Consider the following 24,475-nt stretch of genomic DNA (forward strand, 5'->3'; position numbering starts at 1 on the left):
GATCTCAAGTGATCCATCTGACTTGACCTCCCAAAGTTCTGGGATTACAGGCGTGAGCCACTGCCATATATATATATATATAAATAAAACCAAATGCCTTATTTTCTTAGAATGTGATACAGAAAGTTTAGTGTCCACTATCACCTTTGCTTTCTAATGAAAAGGATGTTTATACTTTTGCTTCAGTCAGTTCGTTTATGGTGAGTGGCAGTTAATTCTCTGTTGAAAAGACTGCATAGTATTATAGTTGCAATCACTGTCTAATTATTTACCTTGTGTTGATTCTGTTTTTAAAACCTGCCATTCTTTGATTGTTATTATGCATTAAAAAGGCAGTTTGGTCTTGAACTCTAGACCTCAAGTGATCCTCCTACCTTGGCCTCCCAAAGTGCTGAGATTACAGGTGTGAGCCACCACGCCTGGCTGTAAAGAGGCAATTTGGAATTTAGAGAGAGATTCTAGTCCTTTGTTAAAGAACTAACTATAGGCTGTGCACAGTGGCTCTCGCCTGTAATCCCAGCCCTTTGGGAGGCCGAGGCAGGCAGATCACCTGAGGTCAGGAGTTTGAGACCAGCCTGGCCAACATGGTGTAACCCCGTTTTTACTAAAAATGGAAAAATTAGCTGGACGGTGGCGGGCACCTATAATCCCAGCTACTTGGGAGGCTGAGGCAGGAGAATCGCTTGAACCCAGGATCCGGAGGTTGCAATGTCCAGCCTGGGTGACAAGAGCCAGAGTCCATCTCAAAAAAAAAAAAATATATATATATATATATACACACACACACACACGCATAATTTTTATATATTTATAACAAACATGAAAAAAAAAGGACATGAATGTAATTTAAATAAAAGAGTGTTCTAGCACTTCCCCACTTACCAGTCTGACTGGAACCTTGTTTTGAAGCAGAAATGTTCAGAAGTATTTCAGAGAATATCCTAAAAAATATTAAGAATCTCAGTTTTTGTTAGAGTAATGATACGGTTTGTAAAAATCTTCAACACGCTCTTCCTTTCACTCACTATAAAATGTATTTTTTTGTCTGGGTGCAGTGGCTTATGCCTTTAATCCTAGCACTTTGGTAGACTGAGGTGGGAGGATCATTTGATCTCAGGAGTTCGAGACCAGCCTGCGCAACATATTGAGACCCGATCGCTACTAAAAATACAAAAAATTAGCTGGGCATGGTGCTGCGAGTCTGTAGCCCCAGCTGGTAGGGATGCTGAAGTGGGAAGATCGCTTGAACGCAGGAGGTGGAGGCTGCAGTTAGCGGTGGTGGTGCCACTGTACTCGTCCAGGCAACAGAGTGAGACTTTGTCTCATAAAACCCAAAACCAAATGTTTTTGTGTGCTGTTTGGTATTAACAGCAAGGAATCAGTTAATTAAAGCAGAAGTAGAGTCAAAAAGAAAATTTTATGGAATTAGTTATTGGCTTATTTTGAGGAAGAATGGATCGGAATAGCAAGGACACGGATAAACCTAATACCTGAAATGGATCTCCAACAGGAAACTCAAGAGGATTTTAAAGAATGGCTAGAGTCTGGTTTCAGAGATAAAGAAGGCATCACGTATACAGTAGCCGACCAGAATCAGAGATAACCAGTGAAACAGCAACAGGCCAGTTGAGTTCATCTTTGAAACTCATGAAGGAGAATTAAAATCAAATCAGGGAAACGAAAGGTGAAGTCAAAAAACCTTCAGAATAGAAGAACTGAGGAGATTGAAAAAATGGGAGGCCGGGTGCGGTGGCTCATGCCTATAATCTCAGCACTTTGGGAGGCTGAGGCGGGCGGATCTCCTGAGGTCAGGAGCTCAAGACCAACCTGGCCAACATGGTGAAGCCCCATCTCTACTAAAAATACAAAAATTACCTGGGTGTGGTGGCGGGCGCCTGTCATCCCAGCTACTCAGGAGGCTGAGGCAGGAGAATTGCTCGAACCCGGGAGCTGGAGATTGCAGTGAGCCAAGATCGCACCACTGCACTCCAGCCGGGGCAATAGAGTGAGACTCCTTTCCCCCATCAAAAAAAAAAAAGTAAAAATCATACCTAGTTGCATTCCTTGTGAGCACAGAACAAAATGCCCTCATTTTACGTGGTTTAATTCTGTTTGTTTTTTGTTTAACAGCCTCTTTTATTGGGAGACCTCTGAGTTTTGATGTGTCATGACAGATAGGATAGGTCATATCCTGGTGATTTGTGGTTCATTGCTGGTGACATCAGAAAGTAAAGTCAACCAGGAAAAGACTCCATGGGCCCGGCTCAGGTGGCTTCTGAAGCACCACCTCCATCAAGGAGCTCTTCCTGGGGTCCATGTGGACTCCATGTTGCCTGCTCTCCCACTCAGGGTTGCTGTGCTTATTATACAAGATGGCCAATAAAGCATGACATATTCAATAAATGTTCATTTCCTTCTCTTTGTCCAACCCTTCTTAAGTTGAGGGCATTCATAAAAGGTATTGAGCATTTCCATTTATAGACGAGGCGACTGAGTACAGCCCCCGAGGGCACGCAGCGAGGTGGTTGTCTGCTGAACCCATACCTCAGCTCTCTAGGCGTGTGGTCCCGTGAGGACCAGTGCATCAGGTGCTTCCTAAGCTGGCGTCACCTGCCTGGCCCGATGCCTCCTCAGGTGTTCATTGTTAATTAATGCCACCTCCTGATGGCAGTTTTTTTCTGGGAAGAGGAGAAAAGAGAGGAAGCCGTCCAGGTGAAGTGTGCAGCGAAGGCTCCACGAATAGTTTCAACTAAGGACTGTCCCACGAAGGAACTTCGGGACGAGCAAAGAACAGTGAACTTCCGGTGTGACCCGGATGCACCCATTTCCAGAGAGCAGGAAGCACAGAGAAGGCCCGTGGGTCGCCCCCAGGGTGCTTTCCATCCTGCAGGGCTCGCTGCCTGCCCTGTAAGTTCTGATAAAGACATAGGACCTTCATCACCAGGGGCACCCCGTGGGCTGTTGCTGTGGCGTCTGTCCCCCATTTCTTACACACATGGAGTGTGATTGTTACTAATGGAGCGTGTCCAGGTTCTTGGCATTTTGAACAAAGAATTGGACAAAAGGCACAAAGCAAGGAATGGAAGAAGCACCTAAAGCCGAGATTTACTGAAAGTAGAAAGTATACTCCACAAAGGGGTGGGGCTGAGCCTAGGGAAGATCCCCTTCACAGAATTTCCTGGGGTTTAACTACCCTCTAGAGGTTTCCCATTGGTTACCTGTTGTACACCCTATGTAAATACAGTAGTGGCCTGCAAGCAGTCTGATTGGTTGTGAAAAGCAACCAATTAGAGGCTGACTTGAAGTTACAAAGGTTATACCCTATGCAAGCATCTGGTCGTGGAAAGCAACCAACCGGAGACTAAAGTGAAGTTACAAAGTTACAGTTGATGCAAATGACGACTTGCCCTGCCAGCCTCCTATAATCCCAGCACTTTGGGAGGCCGAGAGGCGTGGATCACCTGAGGTCACAAGTTCCAGACAAGCCTGACCAATATGGTGAAACCCCATCTCTACTAAAAATACAAAAAGTTAGCCGGTGTGGTGGCAGTTGCCTGTAATCTCAGCTACTCGGGAGGCTGAGGCAGGAGAATCGCTTGAATCTGGGAGGCGGAGGTTGCAGTGATCTGAGATAGCACCATTGCACTCCAGCCTGGGCAACAGAGCCAGACTGTCCCCCCCAAAAAAAAAAGAAAGAAAAGGCCGGGCGTAGTGGTTCACGTTTGTAATCCCAGCACTTTGGGAGGCCGAGGTGGGTGGATAACCTGAGGTCAGGAGTTCCAAACCAGCCTGGCCAACACGGCGAAACCCCATCTCTACTAAAAATACAAAAATTAGTTGGGCGTGGTGGCGGGCACCTGTAATCCCACGTACTCATGAGGCTGAACAGCAGGAGAATCGCTTGAACCCGGGAGGCCGAGGTTGCAGTGAGCCCAGAACATGCTGCTGCACTGCAACCTGGGCGATAGAGCGAGACTCCATCTTAAAAAAAGAAAAAAAGGCCGGGTACGGTGGCTCACGCCTGTAATCCCAGCACTTTGGTAGGCAGAGGCGAGCAGATCACGAGGTCAGGAGATCAAGAACATCCTGGCTAACACGGTGAAACTCCGTCTCTACTAAAAAATACAAAAAATTTGCCGGGCGTGGTGGGGGGCGCCTGTAGTCCCAGCTACTCCGGAGGCCGAGGCAGGAGAACGGCATGAACCCGGGAGGCGGAGCTTGCAGTGAGCGGAGATCGCGCCACTGCACTCCAGCCTGGGCGACAGAGCGAGACTCCGTCTCAGAAAAGGAAAACGAAAAGACTTGGTCGCAGTCAGTCTGATTGGTTGCAGGAAGCAACCATCAGGGGCTGAAGTGAAGTTACAAAGTTACGCTCCTGTGCAAACGTCTGATTGGTTGCAGGAAGCAACCAATCAGAGATACTTTCAATTTTCCGTCTGGGAAGCAGCAAAAGTGGGAGTGGTGGTTTGCAAACTGAGTAGCCTCCCATCCTTTTGTTTGTTACTTAAGTGTGGAAAGTTAGGGTTTTCCTGTTGATTTAGTTCTGGAAGTCAGCATGAAAATTGGCCTTAGGTTCCCTATCTCCAGACCTTATTCTCCGGCCTCATGATGACTTGATAGCAGATTTATGGCGATTAAAGATGAGAAGAAGTGGTAACAGCAGTAGGCAGAAAATTGCCCTAGTTTCATGTTCTGACTGTGATAGTGGCTACATGACCTTGACAAATCACTGCATTTGTGAAATAAGAACACATCTCTGTTTCCTTTCACTAGGGAATTAAAGGAAAAGTGAGATGATGAAGAAATACCATGAACTTTGAGAAATAATGAAAGTGTATGCTAAGTGAATGTCTAATTATAGAAACATATAATGCCTTTGTTGTCCATTTTGCCCTGAGCCACATTTTAATGCAAATTTACTTAGACTTGGGGGAGAAGGAGAGGGAAAGAAAACCAAACAAATTCACTTAGTCTTATCCAAGAGAAAAAAGAATGGGACCTACCTAGGCTGTTAGACCAAATAATTTCTATAATTTACCTATTCACTTGCTTGATAACTGCTGTTACTTCCGTCTCTAGTCAGGGAACCTTGTTTTGGGAATCAGATTTGCTTCCGTTTGTTCAAATATATGGGGATAATTGTTTTGTTTTTTTGTTTTGTTTCTTTTTTAGAGTCTTGCTTTGTTGTTCAGGTTGGAGTGCTGTGGTGCGATTTTGGCTCACTGCGACCTCCACCTACAGGACTCAGGTGATTCTCGTGCCTCAGCCTCCTGAGTGGCTGGGATTACAGACGGTATACCACCATACCTGGCTAATTTTTGTATTTTTAGTAGAGACAGGGTTTCGCCGCATTGCCCAGGATGGTCTGGAACTCCTGGCTTCATGTAATCCACCTGCTACGACCTCCCAAAATGCTGGGATTACAGGCATGAGCCACTGTGCCTGGCCAAGTGTCAATTACTTTTTGACTGTTGTTTGTATTTATTTATTTATTTATTTATTTTTGAGATGGAGTCTCACTCTGTCGTCTAGGCTGGAGTGCAGCGGTGCAATCTTGGCTCACTGCAACCTCTGCCTCCTGGGCTCAAGCAATGCTCCTGCCTCAGCCTCCCAAGTAGCTGGGATTACAGGTGCGTGCCACCATGCCCGGCTATTTTGAATTTTTAGTAGAGACAGGGTTTCACCATGTTGGCCATGCTGGTCTCAAACTCCTGACCTCAAGAGATCCACCTGTCTCGGCATCCCAAAGTGCTGGGATTACAGGTGTGAGCCACCACACCCAGCTGATTATGGTTTTTATTATAAAGCATAACTTCCTAAGTGTGTATGCTTCATTACTTGTTAATGGGTAATCTGGGCTAGCAGTTAATTCACATGGTAACAGATGGTAAAGCTAGATCACAGTCTTTAATAATAGGGAAATAGAGCATCCTCTTTAATAATAGGGAAAAGATTTACTGACATTTTTAGGCATAACAGTTTTCTGTTGACAGCTCCTCAATAGCTTGTCCATGTTCTCCAGAATCCTGGGGCTTTCCTTAAGGAATACTCGGGTGTTGTCAGTAAATTAATGTTTTTACAGTTACTATTCTTGTTTCCAGTGTTTAATTTTTAAATTTTTCAGTTATCCTTCCATATTAAGTTTATTTAATTATTCAATACCTCCCTAAAAGTAGAATTAATTCAACTAAATTAAAAGGGACAGTTTTTAATAGGCATCTAATTTGCATGCTATTTATAGAAGACCTTTTTAGTATTTCAGTTTTAGAAATTTGCTTTAAATTTTGCCATCTTAGTATGTCTTTATATGGTGTATTGTTTTGGTTTTATTTTGGTAAAATATACATAATTTTTTTTTGTTTTTTGTTTTTTATTTTTGTGACAAGGTCTCACTCTGTCACCGAGGCTCAAATGAGGTGGGATGATCTCGGCTCACTGCAACCTCCGCCTCCTAGGTTCAAGTGATTCCCCTGTCTCAGACTCCTGAGTAGCTGGGATTACAGGTGCCCACCACCCTGCCTGGCTAATTTTTGTATTTTTAGTAGAGACGGGGTTTTGCCATGTCGCCCAGGCTAATCCCGAATTCCCGACCTCAGGTGATCCACCTGCCTTGGCCTCCCAAAGAGCTGGGATTGCAGACATGATCCACCACAACTGGCCAGTGTGTTTTTTTATGGTGTATTGTCTTGGTTTTATTTTGGTAAAATATACATAAGATAGCGTTTACACTACTAACCATTGTTTTTGTGTGTTTTGGTTTTTTTTTTTTTTTTTTTTTTTTTGAGACGGAGTCTCGCTCTGTCACCCAAGCTGGAGTGCAGTGGCCGGATCTCAGCTCACTGCAAGCTCCACCTCCCGGGTTCACGCCATTCTCCTGCCTCAGCCTCCCGAGTAGCTGGGACTACAGGCGTCCGCCACCTCGCCCGGCTAGTTTTTTGTATTTTTTTAGTAGAGACGGGGTTTCACCGTGTTAGCCAGGATGGTCTCGATCTCCTGACCTTGTGATCCGCCCGTCTCGGCCTCCCAAAGTGCTGGGATTACAGGCTTGAGCCACCGCGCCTGGCCTGGTTTTTGTTTTTGAGACGGAGTTTTGCTCTTGTCACCCAGGCTGGAGTGCAATGGTGCGATCTCTGCTAACTGCAGCCTCCGCCTCCTGGGTTCAAGCAATTCTCCTGCCTCAGCCTCTGAGTAGCTTGGATTACAGGCACCCGCCACCACACCCAGCTAATTTTTGTATTTTTAGTAGAGACGGGGTTTTGCCATGTTGGTCAGACTGGTCTCAAACTCCTGACCTCAGGTGATCTGACTGCCTCAGCCTCCCAAAGTGCTGGGATGACAGGTGTGAGCCAATGTGCCTGGCCAGAATATGCTGTATTATAAAGAATCTTACATGTTACTTGATGCCTGTGATCTGTTTTCTTAGTAAGAAGAAGAACTCTCCACTCAGCCTCAGTTCACTGCACCCACTCTTTTCTGTATCAGGATGTTCAGGGGAGAAGAGAGCTTGGCACCTCTTTCCTGTGTTGAGTTGTGGTTGCCTGTCATTGGGTTTTAAAGTGCCTTGCCTCCTCTTCCTGTTACTTGGGAGAAATTTCACTGATTCTGGGTGTTACCTGGATTGGTTTGGGGTGTGATATTGACCCAATTTTCTGGAAATAACAATACATAGAAAGTTAGGGGATGGATCTTTATCTTATGAGGGTGTGGGACAAGTCAAACACTTAGTTTCTGAACCTTATTTTTTTCTCTAGTGCAAGAAAACTGCAAATTAGGCCACCCATGAGGGGCCCTCACAGCTTTGGCTATGGGTTTAGGATACCGGTTTTCTACCACTCACTTTCTTCTTACTTCTCTTGCACAGGGATCATGGCCCAAGTTGCAATGTCCACCCTGCCTGTTGAAGATGAGGAGTCCTCGGAGAGCAGGATGGTGGTGACATTCCTCATGTCAGCTCTCGAGTCCATGGTGAGGTCTTGTGTTCCATCATCCCATAGTTGGGTAGGCCTGCGCTCTAGATAAGGTTGATTTGTTTTTGTGGAAGATAGAATTTTATGGTTTTTAGTTTTAATGAGTAGTTTTTCTTTTCTTTTTATTTTGAGACAGAGTCTTGCTCTGTCGCTCAGGCTAGAGAGCAGTTGCAAGATCTCAGCTCCCTGCAACCTTTGCCTCCTGGGTTCACACGATTCTCCTGCCTCAGCCTACCGAGTAGCTGGGATTACAGGCACCTGCCACCACACCCAGCTAAGTTTTGTATTTTTAGTAAAGATGGAGTTTCACCATCTTGGCCAGGCCAGTCTCGAACTCCTGACCTCTTGATCCACCTGCCTCAGCTTCCCAAAGTGCTGGGATTATAGGCGTGAGCCACCACCCCGACCAATGAATAGTTTTTCTTCTTGAATAATAGTTACGGATTTAAGCCTTTCACGTCACATTTTATTATTTATTTATTTATTTGAGGCAGAATTTTGCTCTTGTTGCCCAGGCTGGGGTGCAATGGCGTGATATCGGCTCCCTGCAACCTCTGCCCCCTGACTTCAAGCAATTCTTATGCCTCAGCCGTCCGAGTAGCTAGGATTACAGGCACGTGCCACCATGCCCAGCTAATTTTTTGTATTTTTAGTAGGGACGAGGTTTCACTATGTTGGTCATGCAGGTCTCGAACTCCCGACCTCAGGTGATCTACCTGCCTTGGCCTCCCAAAGGGCTGGGATTACAGGCGTAAGCCACCGCACCTGGCCGAAATCACATTTTTATTACCATGCTTCAGAATCTTCTTAACTTACCTAAATGTTTAATTTTCCTATTTAATCTCAAATTTTTTTCTGCCATCACCTTAGGCAGTCATTTGTTTTGCAAGTGTTAACTTTGAATTTATGTATAATATTAGCAATTACTCAGAGTGAGATTGTATACTAGAATATGGTGCTTGAGGTTTTTTGTTGTTGTTGTTATTAATGGTTTTTTTTTTTTTTTTGATACGGAGCCTCACTCTGTTGCCAGGCTGGAATGCAGTGGCGTGATCTCAGCTCACTGCAACCTCCATTTCCTGGGTTCAAGCGATTCTCCTGCCTCAGCCTCCCAAGTAGCTTGGATTACAGGCGGCTGACTGCCACCACTGCCGGGTAATTTTTTATATGTTTAGTAGAGATGGGGTTTCACCGTGTTGATCATGCTGGTCTCGAACTCCTGACCTCCGGTGATGCGCCCACCTCGGCCTCCCAAAGTGCTGGGATTACAGGCGTGAGCCACTGCGCCCCGCCCATGAATCTTATTAGGAAGCAAATTTCAGTAGATTTTGAGAATTCAGAGTATTTACTGTCAATGTGTTTTGTTTTTGTTATTTTTTTGACTCTCATGTCTCTGTATCTATTTTGAGAAAGCCATTCAAGATGCACATAAGGCCAGGTACGGTGGCTCATGCCTAATCCCAGCACTTTGGGAGCCCGAGGAGGTGGATTACCTGAGGTCAGGAGTTCGAGACCAGCCTGGCCAACATGGCGAATCCCTGTCTCTACTAAAAATACAAAAAAATTAGCTGGGGTAGCAACATGTACCTGTAGTCCCAGTAACTTGGAGGCTGAGACAGGAGAATTGCTTGAACCCGTGAGGTGGAGGTTGCAGTGAGCCAAGATCGTGCCACTGCACACTAGCCTGGGCATCAGAGTGGAACTCCGTCTCAAAAAAAAAAAAAAAGTGCCCATAAATATTTTGTTCCCAGGTTATTATGGTGGTGTTATTTTTTGGGGGGAAGACTGGAATCACCAACCTTTTAAATAATGTTATCAGTAAATGATCCAAGGTCTATTCATTAAATGGAATAGTACTCTATAACGTTTTCAAAGAATATTTAATCTTATAGAAATATATACTTAGTTAAAGTCAGTAAATACTCTGCCCACCTAAAAGTGATTCTGGCTGTGTGTACACAGGGGAATACTTCTGGAGGTAGGGATTATGTAATGAATGCTGTAGTGTGGGTTTCAGATCCCTCCTCCTTTTGTACTGATGGCACTTATTGCCGCAGGTGCCATGACTGTTTGAGCCACCTTTCACAAGTTTCTACTCTTTCCTTGGGGAGGGCCACGCCAGCTCCTAGCTCTGGGTGCAGCTACATCAGTGTTCAGTGCTTCCGCTGTCCAACCCCGCCTGCATCCCACCTCCCAAGAGCTGTAAGACAGTGACCCCCAGCAAGCCTGTGTAAACTCTGAGTCTGCTTCTTGGGGGAATCTGATCTATAAGAGATTACAAGGGAATTCTGCTTTTTTTCCTTATAAATTCTGTGTTGTCTTTTGTTTAAAATCAGGCCAAAAACTATTTTGAAAGCGAAGTACCTTTAAAAAATGTTGTTAGATTTTTTTAATTCATCGAGCAGAAATGGTGCCCTTAAATGTCTGCATGTAACATAATATTTGCTGTTTGTATTATAGTGTAAAGAATTGGCCAAGTCCAAAGCCGAAGTGGCCTGCATTGCAGTGTATGAAACAGACGTGTTTGTCGTCGGAACTGAAAGAGGACGTGCTTTTGTCAATACCAGAAAGGATTTTCAAAAAGATTTTGTAAAATATTGTAAGCATTGTATTTTTATCTTTTGCATTTCATTAATTTTAAGCCTAAATATTTATAGGTAAGACAATTATATTTTCTTTCTTTTTCTTTCTTTTTTTTTTTTGAGATGGAGTTTCGTTCTTGTTGCCTAGGCTGGAGTGCAGTGGTGCAATCTCGGCTCACCACAACCCCTGCCTCGTGAGTTCAAGCGATTCTCCTGCCTCAGCCTGCCTAGTAGCTGGGATTACAGGCATGCTGCATGCCCAGCTAATTTTGTATTTTTAGTAGAAACGGGGTTTCTCCACGTTGGTCAGGCTGGTCTCGAACTCCCAACCTCAGGTGATCCGCCCACCTCGGCCTCCCAAAGTACAGGGATTACAGGCATGAGCCACTGTGCCTGGCCAAGTTATATTTTCTTCTAAAGCAGGATGAGGTTTAAACTAGAAAAGATTTTCTGAAATGTTTATGGAGACATTTCAAAATGCTCCAAAGGAATCACTGAAATATGTCAAGATAGATACTGAAGAGTTAAGAAAAATTGTAATGTTTATTGTCCAGTGTTCCTTGCCTGGCTTTACTCTGGATTAATGAGATACATTAGAGAGAAGGTAATGAAGGTAGAGAAATTTTGAATAGATTACAAGTTTTACTTAGGTAAGGAGTTACTTTCTTTTTTCTTTCTTTTTTTTTTGTGAGACGGAGTTTCACTCTTATCACCCAGGCTGGAGTGCAATGGCGTGATCTCGGCTTACTGCAACCTCTACCTCCCGTGTTCAAGCAATTCTTCTATCTCAGCCTCCTGAGTAGCCGGGATTACAGGTGCCCACCACCATGCCTGGCTAATTTTTGTAATTTTAGTAGAGACAGGGTTTTGCCATGTTGGCCAAGTTGGTCTCAAACTCCTGACCTCAGGTGATCTGCTTGCCTTGGCCTCCCAAAGTGCTAGGATTTCAGGCATGAGCCACCACTCTTGGCCTTTTTTTTTTTTTTTTTTTTAGAGATGGGGTCTCGGTCTGTCACCAGGCTAGAGTGCAGTGGTGTGATCTCAGCTCACTGCAACCTCCACCTCCCATGTTCAAGCAATTCTTCTACCTCAGCCTCTGGAGTAGCTGGGATTACAGGTGCGCACCACCATACCTGGCTAATTTTTTGTATTTTTTAGTAGAGACAGGGTTTTGTCATGTTGATCAGGCTGGTCTTGAACTCCTGACTTCAGGTGATCTACCCACCTTGGCCTCCCAAAGTGCTGGGATTACAGGCATGAGCCACCACGCCCAGCCAGGAGTTCTTTTCTAGATAAAAATTTGGTGTGTTGAAAATCAGTTATTTACTGTGCAAATGAGTTTGTTTAAGCATATGCAAAATTAAACAGTTCTCCTCCATTCCCTCAGTGGAATCACCTTATCACAGCCTTCAGTGAGTTTTGTAATTCTCATTTAGAGCAGTGGTGAGGTTACCTGACATTAGAACACAGTGTTGAAATTTACTATAGGGTGTTAATACTCACAGCCTTTCACAGTATGACAATTTTCATATCTGGGTTTAACCTAACACTGTTTGTAGGTTTTATGTTAACTGATTGATACAGCATTTTCTTTTTTTTTTTTTTTTTTTGAGATGGAGTCTTGCTCTGTCGCCCAGGCTGGAGTGCAGTGGTGTGATCTCGGCTCACTGCATGCTCCACCTCCCAGGTTCAAGCCATTTTCCTGCCTCAGCCTCCCAAGTAGCTGGGACTACAGACACCTGCCACCATACCTGGCTAATTTTTTATATTTTTATTAGGGATGGGGTTTCCACCGTGTTAGCCCACATGGTCTTGATCTCCTGACTTTGTGATCCGCCTGCCTTGGCCTCCCAAAGTGCTGAGATTACAGGCGTGAGCCACTGCGCCCAGCCTGATACAGCATTTTCTTAAAAACATGGAAAGGGAACAAAAAAGCTAGGGTATCTATAGGCACATAATATATATAAGCATACCTCATTTTTTTTGCTGTTGTTTTTGTTTTGAGATGGAGTTTTGCTCTTGTTGCCCATGCTGGAGTGCAATGGTGCGATCTCGGCTCACCACAACCTCGGTCTCTTGGGTTCAAGTGATTTCCTGCCTCAGCCTCCTGAGTAGCTGGGATTACAGGCATGCTCCAGCACGCCCGGCTAATTTTGTATTTTTGGTAGAGACGGAGTTTCTCCATGTTGGTCAGGCTGGTCTCGAACTCCTGACCTCAGGTGATCTGCCCGCCTTGGTCTCCCAAAGTGCTGGGATTATAGGGGTGAGCCACGGTACCCGACTGGGCATACATCATTTTTTTTTGTGCCTGGCAGATACTGCGGTTTGCATAAATTGAATATTTGTGGCAACCTTTTGTCAAGTCTGTTGGTGCTGTTTTTCTGGCAGCATGTACCCACTTCGTTCTCTATGTCACATTTTGTTAACTCTTGGCATAGCACTAGTTCAGACTTTTTCATGACTATTGCTTCCACTGTGGCGGATTTTTTTTTTTTTTTTTGAGACGGAGTCTCTCTCTGTCACCCAGGCTGGAGTGCAGTGGCCTGATCTCAGCTCACTGCAACCTCCACCTCTTGGGTTCACGCCATCCTCCTGCCTCAGCCTCCGGAGTAGCGAGTAGCTGGGACTACAGGCACCCACCATCTCGCCCGGCTAATTTTTTGTATTTTTTAGTAGAGATGAGGTTTCACCGTGTTAGCCAGGATAGTCTCGATCTCCTGACCTCGTGATCCACCCACCTCAGCCTCCCAAAGTGCTGGGATTACAGGCGTGAGCCACCGCACCCAGCCTTTTTTTTTTTTTTTTTTTTTTTGAGACGGAGGCTTGGCCGGGCTGCAGTGGTGTGATCTCGGCTCACTGCAATGTCTGCCTCCTTGGTTCAAGGTATTGAGATCAGTGATCTTCGATGTTACTGTTGTATTGGGAGTCCTCAAATGCACGCATATAAGATGGCAAACCTAATTGGTAAATATGTGTTCTGACTGCTTCACTAATCGCCTGGTCCCCCATCATTCCCTCTCCTCAAGCCTCCCTGGTCTCTGAGACACAATATTGAAATGAGGCCGGCCAGGCGCAGTGGCTCACACCTATAATCCCAGCACTTTGGGAGGCCGAGATGGGTGGACCACGAGGTCAAGAGATCGAGACCATCCTGGCCAACATGGTGAAACCTCGTCTCTACTAAAAATACAAAAATTAGCTGGGTGTGGTGGCGCACACATGTAGTCCCAGCTATTCAGGAGGCAGGAGAATCACTTAAACCTGGGAGGCGGAAGTTGCAGTAAGCCAAGATTGTGCCACTGCACTCCAGCCTGGGCAACAGAGCGAGACTCCGTCTCAACAAAAAAAAAGAAAGAAAAGAAAAAGAAATTAGGCCAATTAATAGCCCTATAGTGGCCTCTTAGTGTTCAAATGAAAGGAAGAGTTGCAGGCTGCTCACTTTATATCAAAAGCAGAAATGATGAAGCTTAGTGAGGAAGGCATGTCAGCAGGTGAGGTAGGCTGAAAGCTAGGCTGAACAGTTAGCCAGGTGGAGAATGTATAGGAAAAGTTCTTGAAGGAAATGAAAAGTGCTGCTCCAGTGAACGCTCAAATAATAAAGCAAAACAGCTTATTACTGACAGGAAGAAAGTTTGAATGGTCTGGATAGAAGATCAAACCATCCACAACATTCCCTTAAGCCACAGCGTAATCCAGAGCGAGGCCCTAACTCTCTTCAATTCTGTGAAGGCTGAGATGGGTGAGGAAGCTGCAGTAGAAAAGTTGGAAGCTAGCAGAGGTTGACTTATGAGGTTTAAGGAAGGACACAGTCGGCTGGGAGTGGTGGCTCGTGCCTGTAATCCCAGCACTTTGGGATGCCAAGGCGGGTGGATCGCCTGAGCTCAGGGGTTCAAGACCACGCTAGGCACCCTGGTGAAACCCCGTCTCTTCTAAAATACAAAACATTAGCCAGGCCTGGTGGTGTGCACCTGTAGTCCCAGCTACTCTGGAGGCTGAGGTACAAGAATTGCTTGAGCTCAGGAGGCGGAGGTTGCGGTGAGCTGAGATCGCGCCATCACACTCCAGCTTGGACTCTTGAGACGGTGTCTCAGAAAAAAAAAAGGAAAGACACAGTCTCTATAACATAAAAGTATAAAAGTGCAAGGTGAAGCAGCAAGTAGCTTGATGTAGAAACTGCAGCAAGTTCTTTAGAAGATCTAGCTGAGATAATTCATGAAGATGGCTACACTGACAAAACAGATTTTCAATGTAGACACAACAGCCTTATATTAGAAGATACTGTCTAGGACTTTGCTAGCTAGAGAGAAGTCCATTTCTGGCTTCAAAGCTTCAAAGGACAGACTGAATCCCTTGTGAGGGGCTAATGCTGCTGGTTACTTTGAAGCCATGCTCATTTACCATGCTGAAAATCCTGGAGTCCCGAAGAATTACACTAAATCTGCTCTGCCTGTGTGTGCTCTCTTGATAGAACAATAAAGCCTGGATGACAGCATATCTCTTGATAGCATTGTTCACCGAATGTTTTAAGCCCACTTTTGAGACCTACTGCTCAGAAAAAAAGATTGCTTTCAAAATATGACTGCTCATAATCACTCACAGAGTCCTGATGGAGGTGTATAAGGAGATGCATGCCATTTATTTTTATTTATTTATTTATTTATTTATTTATTTATTTATTTATTTATGTATTTTTTGAGACAGAGTTTCGCTCTTGTTGCCCAGGCTGGAGTGCAGTGGCGCGATCTCAGCTCACTGCAACCTCCGCGAACATTGTTGAAATGATAACAAAGGATTTAGAGTATGACATAAACTTAGTTCATAAAGCAATGGCAGGGTTTTGGAGGATTGACTCCAATTTTGAAACAAGTTCTACTGTGGGTAAAATGCTATCAAATAGCGTCATACTACAGAGAGATCTTTCATGAAAGCAAGAGTCAATGTAACTTTTATATGCATTGGGAAACCAAAATATTTGTGTGGCCTTACTTTATACTTGCGTTATTGTGGTGGTCTGGAATTGAACCTACAATATCTCCCGCAGATGCCTGTATGCCACTCAGGTCTAAAGTTAAACTTCTGATGTCAGTTTAGATTAAATTGGGATACATTCAGCAAATTATTAGTGAATAAAAAGTTTTGTTAATTCACGAATTTTAATTCCCAATTGTATTTTTAATTTCTTTTAAAAACTATCCCCTGCCACTGTATTCCTCCCTCGTCCCCCACCCCCATGCTATAATCTTCTGAGCTTTATGTTAGTAACCTATTTTTAAAATGCTGTCAATATTATAATGTTGAGAAATGTTCAGGCATTGATTATGTTTCTGTGTTTCTTTATACTAATAATGCGGTTTTGATTGTGTGTGTATCAGCTGCCATCTGCCCCATCGATACCATAAGCCTGCCCGCAGCTGTGCTTATTCTCCCCTTCCCTGTCCTGCCTGGCTTACATGGTTCTCCACTGGTTAGAAGTAAGCATTAAGGGCGCTGTCCTCAGTTGCAAGCTGTGGTCACTGTCCATCAGTATTCATACTTTGTTTTCATTGCTAATAATTTATTTTTTAATTTTTATTATTATTATTATTTTTTTTTGAGAAGGAATCTTGCTCTGTCACCCAGGCTGGAGTGCAGTGGCGTGATCTTGGCTCACTACAACCTCTGCCTCCCAGGTTCAAGCGATTCTCGTCTTAGCCTCCCGAGTAGCTGGGATTATAGGCACGCAGAGCTAATTTTTGTATTTTTAGTAGTAGGGTTTTACCATGTTGGTCAGGCTGGTCTCGAACTCCTGACCTCAAGTGATCCACCCGCCTTGTCCTCCCATAGTGCTGGGATTACTGGCATGAGCCACCATGACTGGCCTCATAGTTAATAATTTGATCCATGGAGAATGGTTTCTGTAATTCTCCTTTTTCTCTTTTATTTTTTAAATTCTCCTTTTTCTCTTTTTTTTGAGACAGAGTCTCACTATCGCCCAGGCTGGGGTGCAGTGGGGCGATCTTGGCTTATTGCAACTTGTGCCTCCCAGGTTCAAGCAAGTCTCCTGCCTCAGCCTCCCAAGTAGCTGGGATTATAGATATGTGCCACTACACCTAGCTAATTTTTGTGTGTGTTTTTTTTTTTTTTAAGTAGAGACGGGATTTCACCATGTTGGCCAGGCTGATCTCAAACTCCTGACCTCAGGTGATCTGCCCTCCTTGGTCTCCCAAAGTGCTGGGATTACAGGCATGAACCACTGCATCCAGCCTAATTCTCAAGTACCTCTTACTTGTTTGTATAAAGTACTTTGCAGATAAAGAGCAATTACTGGCCTTCTGAACATAATCAATAGGTTTAGGAGGCAATCACAGAAATTCTTCAGGAGAATTCTGAGCCCTTTTCTGAGATTTAGAAAAGTGTTGTTCAGCAGAAAGAAGTGTCATGTGAGTTACTCACATAATTTAAAACTTTCTAGTTAGAACATTAAAGAAGAATAAAGAAAAACAAGTGAAATTCATTTTACTGGTAATACTTTAACTTATCTAAAATATTTCAAATGTAATCAATTTAAAAATTATTAATGGGCTGGGTGCAGTGGTTTATGCCTGTAATCCCAGCACTTTGGGAGGCAGAGGTGGGCAAATCATGAGGTCAGGAGATCGAGACTATCTGGCCAACATGGTGAAACCCCGTCTCTACTAAAAATAACAAAAATTAGCTAGGAGTGGTGGTGCACACCTGTAATCCCAGCTACTCGGGAGGCTGAGGCAGGAGAATCGCTTGAACCTGGGAGGCGGAGATTGCAGTGAGCTGAGATCATGCCACTGCACTCTAGCCTGATGACAGAGCAAGACTCTGTTTCCCAAAAAAAAAAAAAAAAAAATTAATGGTTTAATTTGTCATACTTTTTTTGTACTAAGTCTTCAAAATCCATTGTGTGTTGTACACTCATGAAACATCTGAATTTGGACCAGCCATGTTTCAAGTGCTACTTGTATCTATTTGTTATCCTGCTAGACTTTGTAAGCCTAGAATTTTTTTTGTGTTGATAATCTTCTCATTTAAATTTGTAGCCAATACAAATTTTCTTTTTAAAACTAGTACACGGGTACTAGTATGTAGTATTTTTAGCTATAGCTACACTTATTTCAGAGATGGTCACTATTTCATATTACTTTCATTCATCTCATTTACGTATTTTAGATTTTTATTTGAAGAGTTCCCTTTTAAATCTCTGTCTCCCTGCCTTTTATTTTTTATTTTTTGAGACGGAGTCTCGCTCTGTCACCAGGCTGGAGTGCAGTGGCGCAATCTTGGCTCACTGCACCCTCCACCTCCCGGATTCAAGCGATTCTCCTGCCTCAGCCTCCCAAGTAGCTGAGACTACAGGTGTGCGCCACCACGCCCAGCTAATTTTTGTATTTTTAGTAGAGACGGGGTTTCACCATGTTGGCCAGGATGCTCTCGATCTCTTGACCTTGTGATCTGTCCGCCTCGGCCTCCCAAAGTGCTGGGATTACAGGCGTGAGCCGCACCTGGCCTTTTTTTTTGTTTTCCTTTTTTTAAAATTTACGAGACAGTCTCCCTCTGTCACCTTGGCTGGAGTGCAGAGGTATGTTCTTGGCCTGATCATAGCTCACTGCAGCCTTAAACTTCTAGGCTCAAGTAATCACTTCAGCCCTCAAACAGCTAGGACTGCAGACACGCACCACTATACCTGGCTAGTTTCATTTTTTTGCAGAGATGGGTCCTTGTTATGTTGCCAAAGCTGGTCTTGAACTCCTGGGCTCAAGCAATCCTCCTGCTTCAGCCTCCCAAGGTGGTGGGATTACAGGCTTGAGCCCTTGGGCTTAGCCTCTTTTTTGCTTTTATAACAAATCACAAATGACTAATAAATGTTAAAGAATACTTAAGAAATATTTTTTCCTGTTAGAATACATGTTAAAAATAGTTTTCCCTGTTAGAATACAGGAAAACGATTTTTACTAAAAAACAAATATTAAGGTAATGGATATGGATCTTTTTATTATTATTATTATTGTTTTTTACAGGTGTTGAAGAAGAAGAAAAAGCTGCAGAGATGCATAAAATGAAATCTACAACCCAGGCAAATCGAATGAGTGTAGATGCTGTAGAAATTGAAACACTCAGAAAAACAGTTGAGGACTATTTCTGCTTTTGCTATGGTAAAAACAATACTTAATTTTTCTAAAAGATACATTATATAATTGAGTTTTCTAAAGGGGAGATTAATTGATTTGAAAATTATATGACACACATTTTCACTGATTGAATGGATTAGCAATAAATAACCTTACTTTCTTTTTGTTTTTGTTTTTGTTTTGAGACGGAGTCTCACTCTGTCACCCAGGCTGGACTGCAGTGGCGCGATCTCGGCTCACTGCAAGCTTCACCTCCCGGATTCACACCATTCTCCTGCCTCAACCTCCCGAGTAGCTGGGACTATAGATGCCCACCACCACACCCGGCTAATTTTTTTTGTTTGTTTGTTTTGTTTTTTTTAATAGAGACGGGGTTTCACTGTTTAATAGAGACGGGGTTTCTCCTGACCTCATGATCCACCTGCCTTGGCCTCCCAAAGTGCTGGGATTACAGGTGTGAGCCACTGTGCCTGGCCCTAGCCACCACGCCCGGCCATAGCCACCGTGCCCAGCCCTGCAATAACCTTACTTTCTTCCACTTCCATTTTGAAGGAACCCAGGAAGAAATGTCACCAGTAGAGCTGTTTCTTTCTTTCTTTCTTTTTTTGAGATGGAGTCTCGCTCTGTCACCCAGGCTGGAGTGCAATGGCACGATCTCGGCTCACTGCAACCTCCGCCTCCCAGGTTCAAGTGATTCTCCTGCCTTAGCCCCCGCAAGTAACTGGGATTACAGGTGTCCGGCACCATGCCCAGCTAATTTTTGTATTAGATTTTAGTAGAGATGTGGTTTCACCATATTGGCCAGTCTGGTCTCAAACTCCTGACCTCAGGTGATCTGCCCACCTTGGCCTCCCAAAGTGCTGGGATTACAGGCGTGAGCCACCATGCCCAGCCTAGCTGTTTCTTTCTAATATGCATGCTCATCTCTCCAATTCCCTGCAAAGCCACCTTTTGTTACTCTTGTCCCATCATAAAACGAAGCTCTTAACACGAAAACAGTCAAAGGAGGAGATTGAGGTTTTACTGTGGGGTCATAGGTGTAAATCAATTCTCTGGAATGGGATTTTCAGTATGTGTGAGGCTCGCTGCCCAATAGGTTGACAGTATATACTCATTTGTGAATGGGAAGCTTGTGTTTACCTGATAAGTTTTCAATGAGAATATTAGCTGAAATATTCCTGATATTTTATGGTAATGGTTGGATGTGCTGGGCTTCTATATTCTGAGGCCAAATTGTACCTGAGAATATGCCAGGATGGGACCATCTTCAAGAAAGGCAATAGTGCAAGAAACCAGCCATTGCTCTTTCTGTGTAGTTTTTAAAGTAAAATATTGTATCTACTTTTCATTTTGGCCCTTTGGATCAGTTTCAGGTTTAGACCTTCTGCTGATATGGGGAGCTAGAATGCTATAGTATTAATTTTGAAATCCCATATTATAAGAAATCATGGATGTCCTTATTAAGCCACAATAAGCTAGTGATGATTTCGTTTTTTAATCTTACCATTGAATGATGTTCATCTGCTTTTCACCTCCCCCAGGGAAAGCTTTAGGCAAATCCACAGTGGTACCTGTACCATATGAGAAGATGCTGCGAGACCAGTCGGCTGTGGTAGTACAGGGGCTTCCGGAAGGCGTTGCCTTTAAACACCCCGAGAACTATGATCTTGCAACCCTGAAATGGATTTTGGAGAACAAAGCAGGGATTTCATTCATCATTAAGAGGTGAAGTGCTTTCTCCCTTTGTAGCCATCAACAGTTGATTCATATAAATTTGAATATTCAGCTTATGTTAATAGAGTTTTAAAATTCATATTTAACACAGAAGTCATTTAAATGTATGTGCTACAATAATTTTGTGTATTCATATGGAGTTTTGTTTTGTTTTAATGCAGACCTTTCTTAGAGCCAAAGAAGCATCTAGGTAAGTAAGAGATTCACTTCCTTGATAGCTGGCTAGCCTCCGTTTTGCTAGATTTTAATACACTTCAATGGTTTCTGTTTTATTTTCTTTGAGAATATGATGTCAGACATTTTTGGATGGGCTGTTTAGATGTTTATATAATCCACGAAAGGTTCATTGAGCTAAAAAAGTGGAGACTTGTTTTTTGTTTTCTTTTTTTTGAGATGGAGTCTCGCTCTATCGCCCAGGCTGGAGTGCAGTGGCACGATCTCGGCTCATTGCAACCTCCGCCTCCCAGGTTCAAGCAATTCTCTGCCTCAGCCTCCCGAGTAGCTGGGATTATAGGTGCTCGCCACCACACCCGGCTAATTTTTGTATTTTTAGTAGAGACAGGGTTTCACCATCTTGGCCAGGCTGGTTTTGAACTCCTGACCTCATGATCCACCTACCTCAGCCTCCCAAATTTCTGGGATTACAGGCGTGAGCCACCGCGCCCGGCTGTTTTTTGTTTTCAGCTCCGCTGCTTGTTTTCTGTAGAAGATCATATGTCTGCCCTCACTTAGCAGAATTATGAGTAGGATTTAATTGACCTAATGTCATTGACTAGGCAAGGCATTGTTGGGCACAGCATTGGGTGGGGAGGGGACATGCATCTGTGTATCAGCATTACAACTTTTTAGAGCTGAGAGTCTCACGAAGAGAGAAAAGTCTGTAAAGTGAACATGGCAGGAGCATCACATCCCTACTGCAAGAATGGTTCTGAGAAAGGGCTGTGGATATTAGTGGAGGTTGGATACCTTTATAGTTCAGGGAAGAGTTCATGAGGAAGAGAGCATTTCTATGGGCCCTTGAAGAATGATGAGGATTTCAGCTTCCTTTACGGAAGTCTAGCCATTTCATTTGAAGGGAAAACAGGATAAAGAGTGGTATCCTTTAGAGCCAGGTTTATTTGAGACTTTCGGAAGTAAGTAACCAGTATCACTGGAATACTCTTAACCATGTAAGGATGAAAGGAAAAAATTATATATACATAAACATACACATTGTATTTTCTATTAACCTTTGTTTTATTCTCATTGTGGTGAAAAGATTAATTTTTTAGCAGATTGATTGAGGTATAATTGATACACCATAAAATTCACTTGTCTTATTTTATTATTATCTTTTTGAGACGGAGTCTTGCTCTGTCGCCAAGGCTGGAGTGCAGTGGTGTGATCTCAGCTCGCTGCAGCCTCCGCCTCCCAGGTTCAAGTGATTTTCCTGCCTCAGTCTCCAGAGTAGCTGGGATTACAGGTGTGCGCCACCATGCCTGACTGATTTTTTTTGTATTTTTAGTAGAGATTGGGGTTTCACCATGTTAGCCAGGATAATCTCAAACTCCTGACCTCAAATGATCCACCTGCCCCGGCCTCCCATAGTGCTGGGATTACAGGCATGTGCCACTGCGCCCAGCCAAATTCACTTGTCTTAAGTATATAATTCACTAATAGTAGATTTACAGTCTTAAAATGTTTTTAAGGGTTTTTCATCCTTCATCACAGTCTAATTTGGGGATGTTTTCATCATCCCTCTGTTATTTCATGAATGTTGTAGAAATGGAATATGTAGTATGCATCCTATTGAAATGAGCTTTTTACACTGAGCATCATTCACTCGAGGCTCATTGAGCTTGATGGGTGTATCCGTAGTTTCTTTTTATTGCTGAGCACTAATTATTCTGTGACAGGAACATATACCGCCTGTTGATCCAATCATCAGTTTATAGATATTTTGGTTGTTTCTACCTTTGGGTATTGGGAATAATGTTACAGTGAACATACTTGAGCAAGTTTTTGTCTGGACATATTCCTTGATATCTCTTGGATTTACATAGGAGTGCAATTACTAGGAATAGGGTAAATTTACGCTGAACTTTTTTTTTTTTTTTTTTTAATGAGATGGAGTCTCGCTCTGTCACCAGGTTGGAGTGCAGTGGCACGATCTTGGCGGCTCACTGCAACCTCCGCCTCCTGGGTTCAAGAGATTCACCTGCCTCAGCCTCCCAAGTAGCTGGGATTACAGACACGCGCCACCATGCCCGGCTAATTTTTGTATTTTTAGTAGAGATAGGGTTTCACTATGTTGGCCAGGATAGTCTCAATCTCTTGACTTCATGATCAAGGGAGGCCTCCCAGAGTGCTGAGATTACAGGCGTGAGCCATCGCACCCTGCTACACTGAACTTTGAAGAAACTGACAAGCTGTTTTCCAAGGTGGCTATACCATGTTATACTCTAGCAGCAGGATAGGAGGGTTACCCCCACATTTCTGCCAACTTACTTCTTGATTTTAGCCATTGTAATAGGTATGATGTGGTATCTCATTGTTGTTTGACTTTTTAAAATTTCTCTAGTGATTGTTGATGTTGTGTTATCTTTTACCTTCTTTTTTGAGACAGAGTCTCACTCTGTTGCCCAGGCTAGAGTGTAGTGGTGCCATCTCAGCTCAGTGCAGCCTCAACCTCCCAGGCTCAAGCAATCCTGCTGCCTCAGCTTCTCAGTAGCTAGGACTACAGGCGTGCACCACCATACCCAGCTCATTTCTGAACCTTTTTTGGTAGAGAAAAGCTTTTGCGTGTTGGCCAGGCTGGTCTGGAACTCCTGAGCCCAAGTGATCCACCTGCGTCGGCCTCCCAAAGTGCTGGGATTACAGGCTTGTGTTATCTTTCATTGTGCTTATTGGTCATCCATACATATTTTTTGGATAAATATCTATTTAGGTCCTTTTAGGTCCTTTTCCCATTTAAAAATTGGGTTTATTTGTCTTTTTATTATTGAGTCTTAAGAGTTTTTTATATAGTCTTGATATAAGTCCCTAATTGATGATTTGTTAAATTTTTTTTTTTTTCTTTTTGCGATGGTGTCACTCTGTTATCTAGGCTAGAGTACAGGATTTGGGAATATTTTCTCCAATTCTAATAAATCTACATTATTCTTACTGTATAACTTGTCTTTTTCACCTGTTTGGTAGTATCTTTTGAGGCAGAAACGTTTTAAATTTTGATAAAAACCAGTTTATTCTTTTGTCACTTATGCTTTTTTGTTGTTGTTGTTGTTGTTGTTGTTTTTGAGACAGAGTCTCACTGTGTCACCTAGGCTGGAGTGCAGTGGCGTGATCTCAGCTCACTGCACCCTCCATCTCCTGGGTTCAAGCAATTCTCCTGTCTCAGCCTCCTGAGTAGCTGGGACTACAGGTGCCCACCACCATACCCGGATAGCTTTTGTATTTTTAGTGGAGATGGGGTGTCACCATATTGGTCAGGCTGTTCTCAAACTCCAGACCTCAGGTGATCTGCCCACCTCGGTCTCCCAAAGTGCTGGGATTGCAGGCATGAGCCACTGCGCCCGGCCTTCACTTATGCTTTTGACTTCATGTTTAAGAAACCGTTGCATAACCCAAAGGCATGAAGATTTGACTTCTATGTTTTCTTCCGCAAGTCTTATAGCTTTGGCTCTTATATTTAGATCTATGGTTCATTTTGACGTCATTTTTGTATATTGCACAAGGTAAGGGTGTAAATTCATCTTTTTGCACGTGGATATCCTTTGATTCCAGGACAATTTGCTGAAAAGACCGTCCTTTCCCTCGGGATATCCTTGTCATCTTTGTTGAAAGTCATTTGACCCTGTGTTTATTTCTGGACTTTCTATGTAGGAGATCAAGTTGTGTGAGAATCAAGACAATTTACCACTTCCTTTGCAATCTAAGTGCCTCTTATTTCTTATTCTTGTTGCTCTGGCTAGAATATAAATGTCAAACAGCATTGGTAATAGCAGACATCATCTTGTGATATTAGTAGGAAAGGATTTTGCCCATGAGCTATGATGTTAGTGGTAGGATTTTTGTG

General features: G+C 43.5%; 1 protein-coding gene across 28 annotated transcripts in view; it reads left to right on the forward strand.

The window, feature by feature from the left end:
* Positions 1-24,475, forward strand: part of GTF2I (general transcription factor IIi) — a 108,548-nt gene that overhangs the window by 23,222 nt on the left and 60,851 nt on the right. For 21 of the 28 annotated variants that reach the window (XM_074034792.1, XM_065541822.2, XM_045389732.3 and 18 more), the window contains exons 2-6: positions 7,862-7,965; positions 10,428-10,566; positions 18,577-18,711; positions 20,229-20,412; positions 20,583-20,611. In XM_074034792.1, coding sequence (XP_073890893.1) covers positions 7,867-7,965; positions 10,428-10,566; positions 18,577-18,711; positions 20,229-20,412; positions 20,583-20,611 — 586 coding nt within the window. In that variant the 5' untranslated portion in view covers positions 7,862-7,866. Of the gene's footprint in view, positions 1-5,172; positions 5,249-7,861; positions 7,966-10,427; positions 10,567-18,576; positions 18,712-20,228; positions 20,413-20,582; positions 20,612-24,475 lie in introns of all 28 variants that reach the window. The other 7 variants (XM_074034793.1, XM_065541821.2, XM_074034799.1 and 4 more) reach the window with 1 other exon arrangement.

Source organism: Macaca fascicularis, chromosome 3, assembly GCF_037993035.2.
Source record: "Macaca fascicularis isolate 582-1 chromosome 3, T2T-MFA8v1.1".
Taxonomy (NCBI): Eukaryota; Metazoa; Chordata; class Mammalia; order Primates; family Cercopithecidae; genus Macaca; species Macaca fascicularis.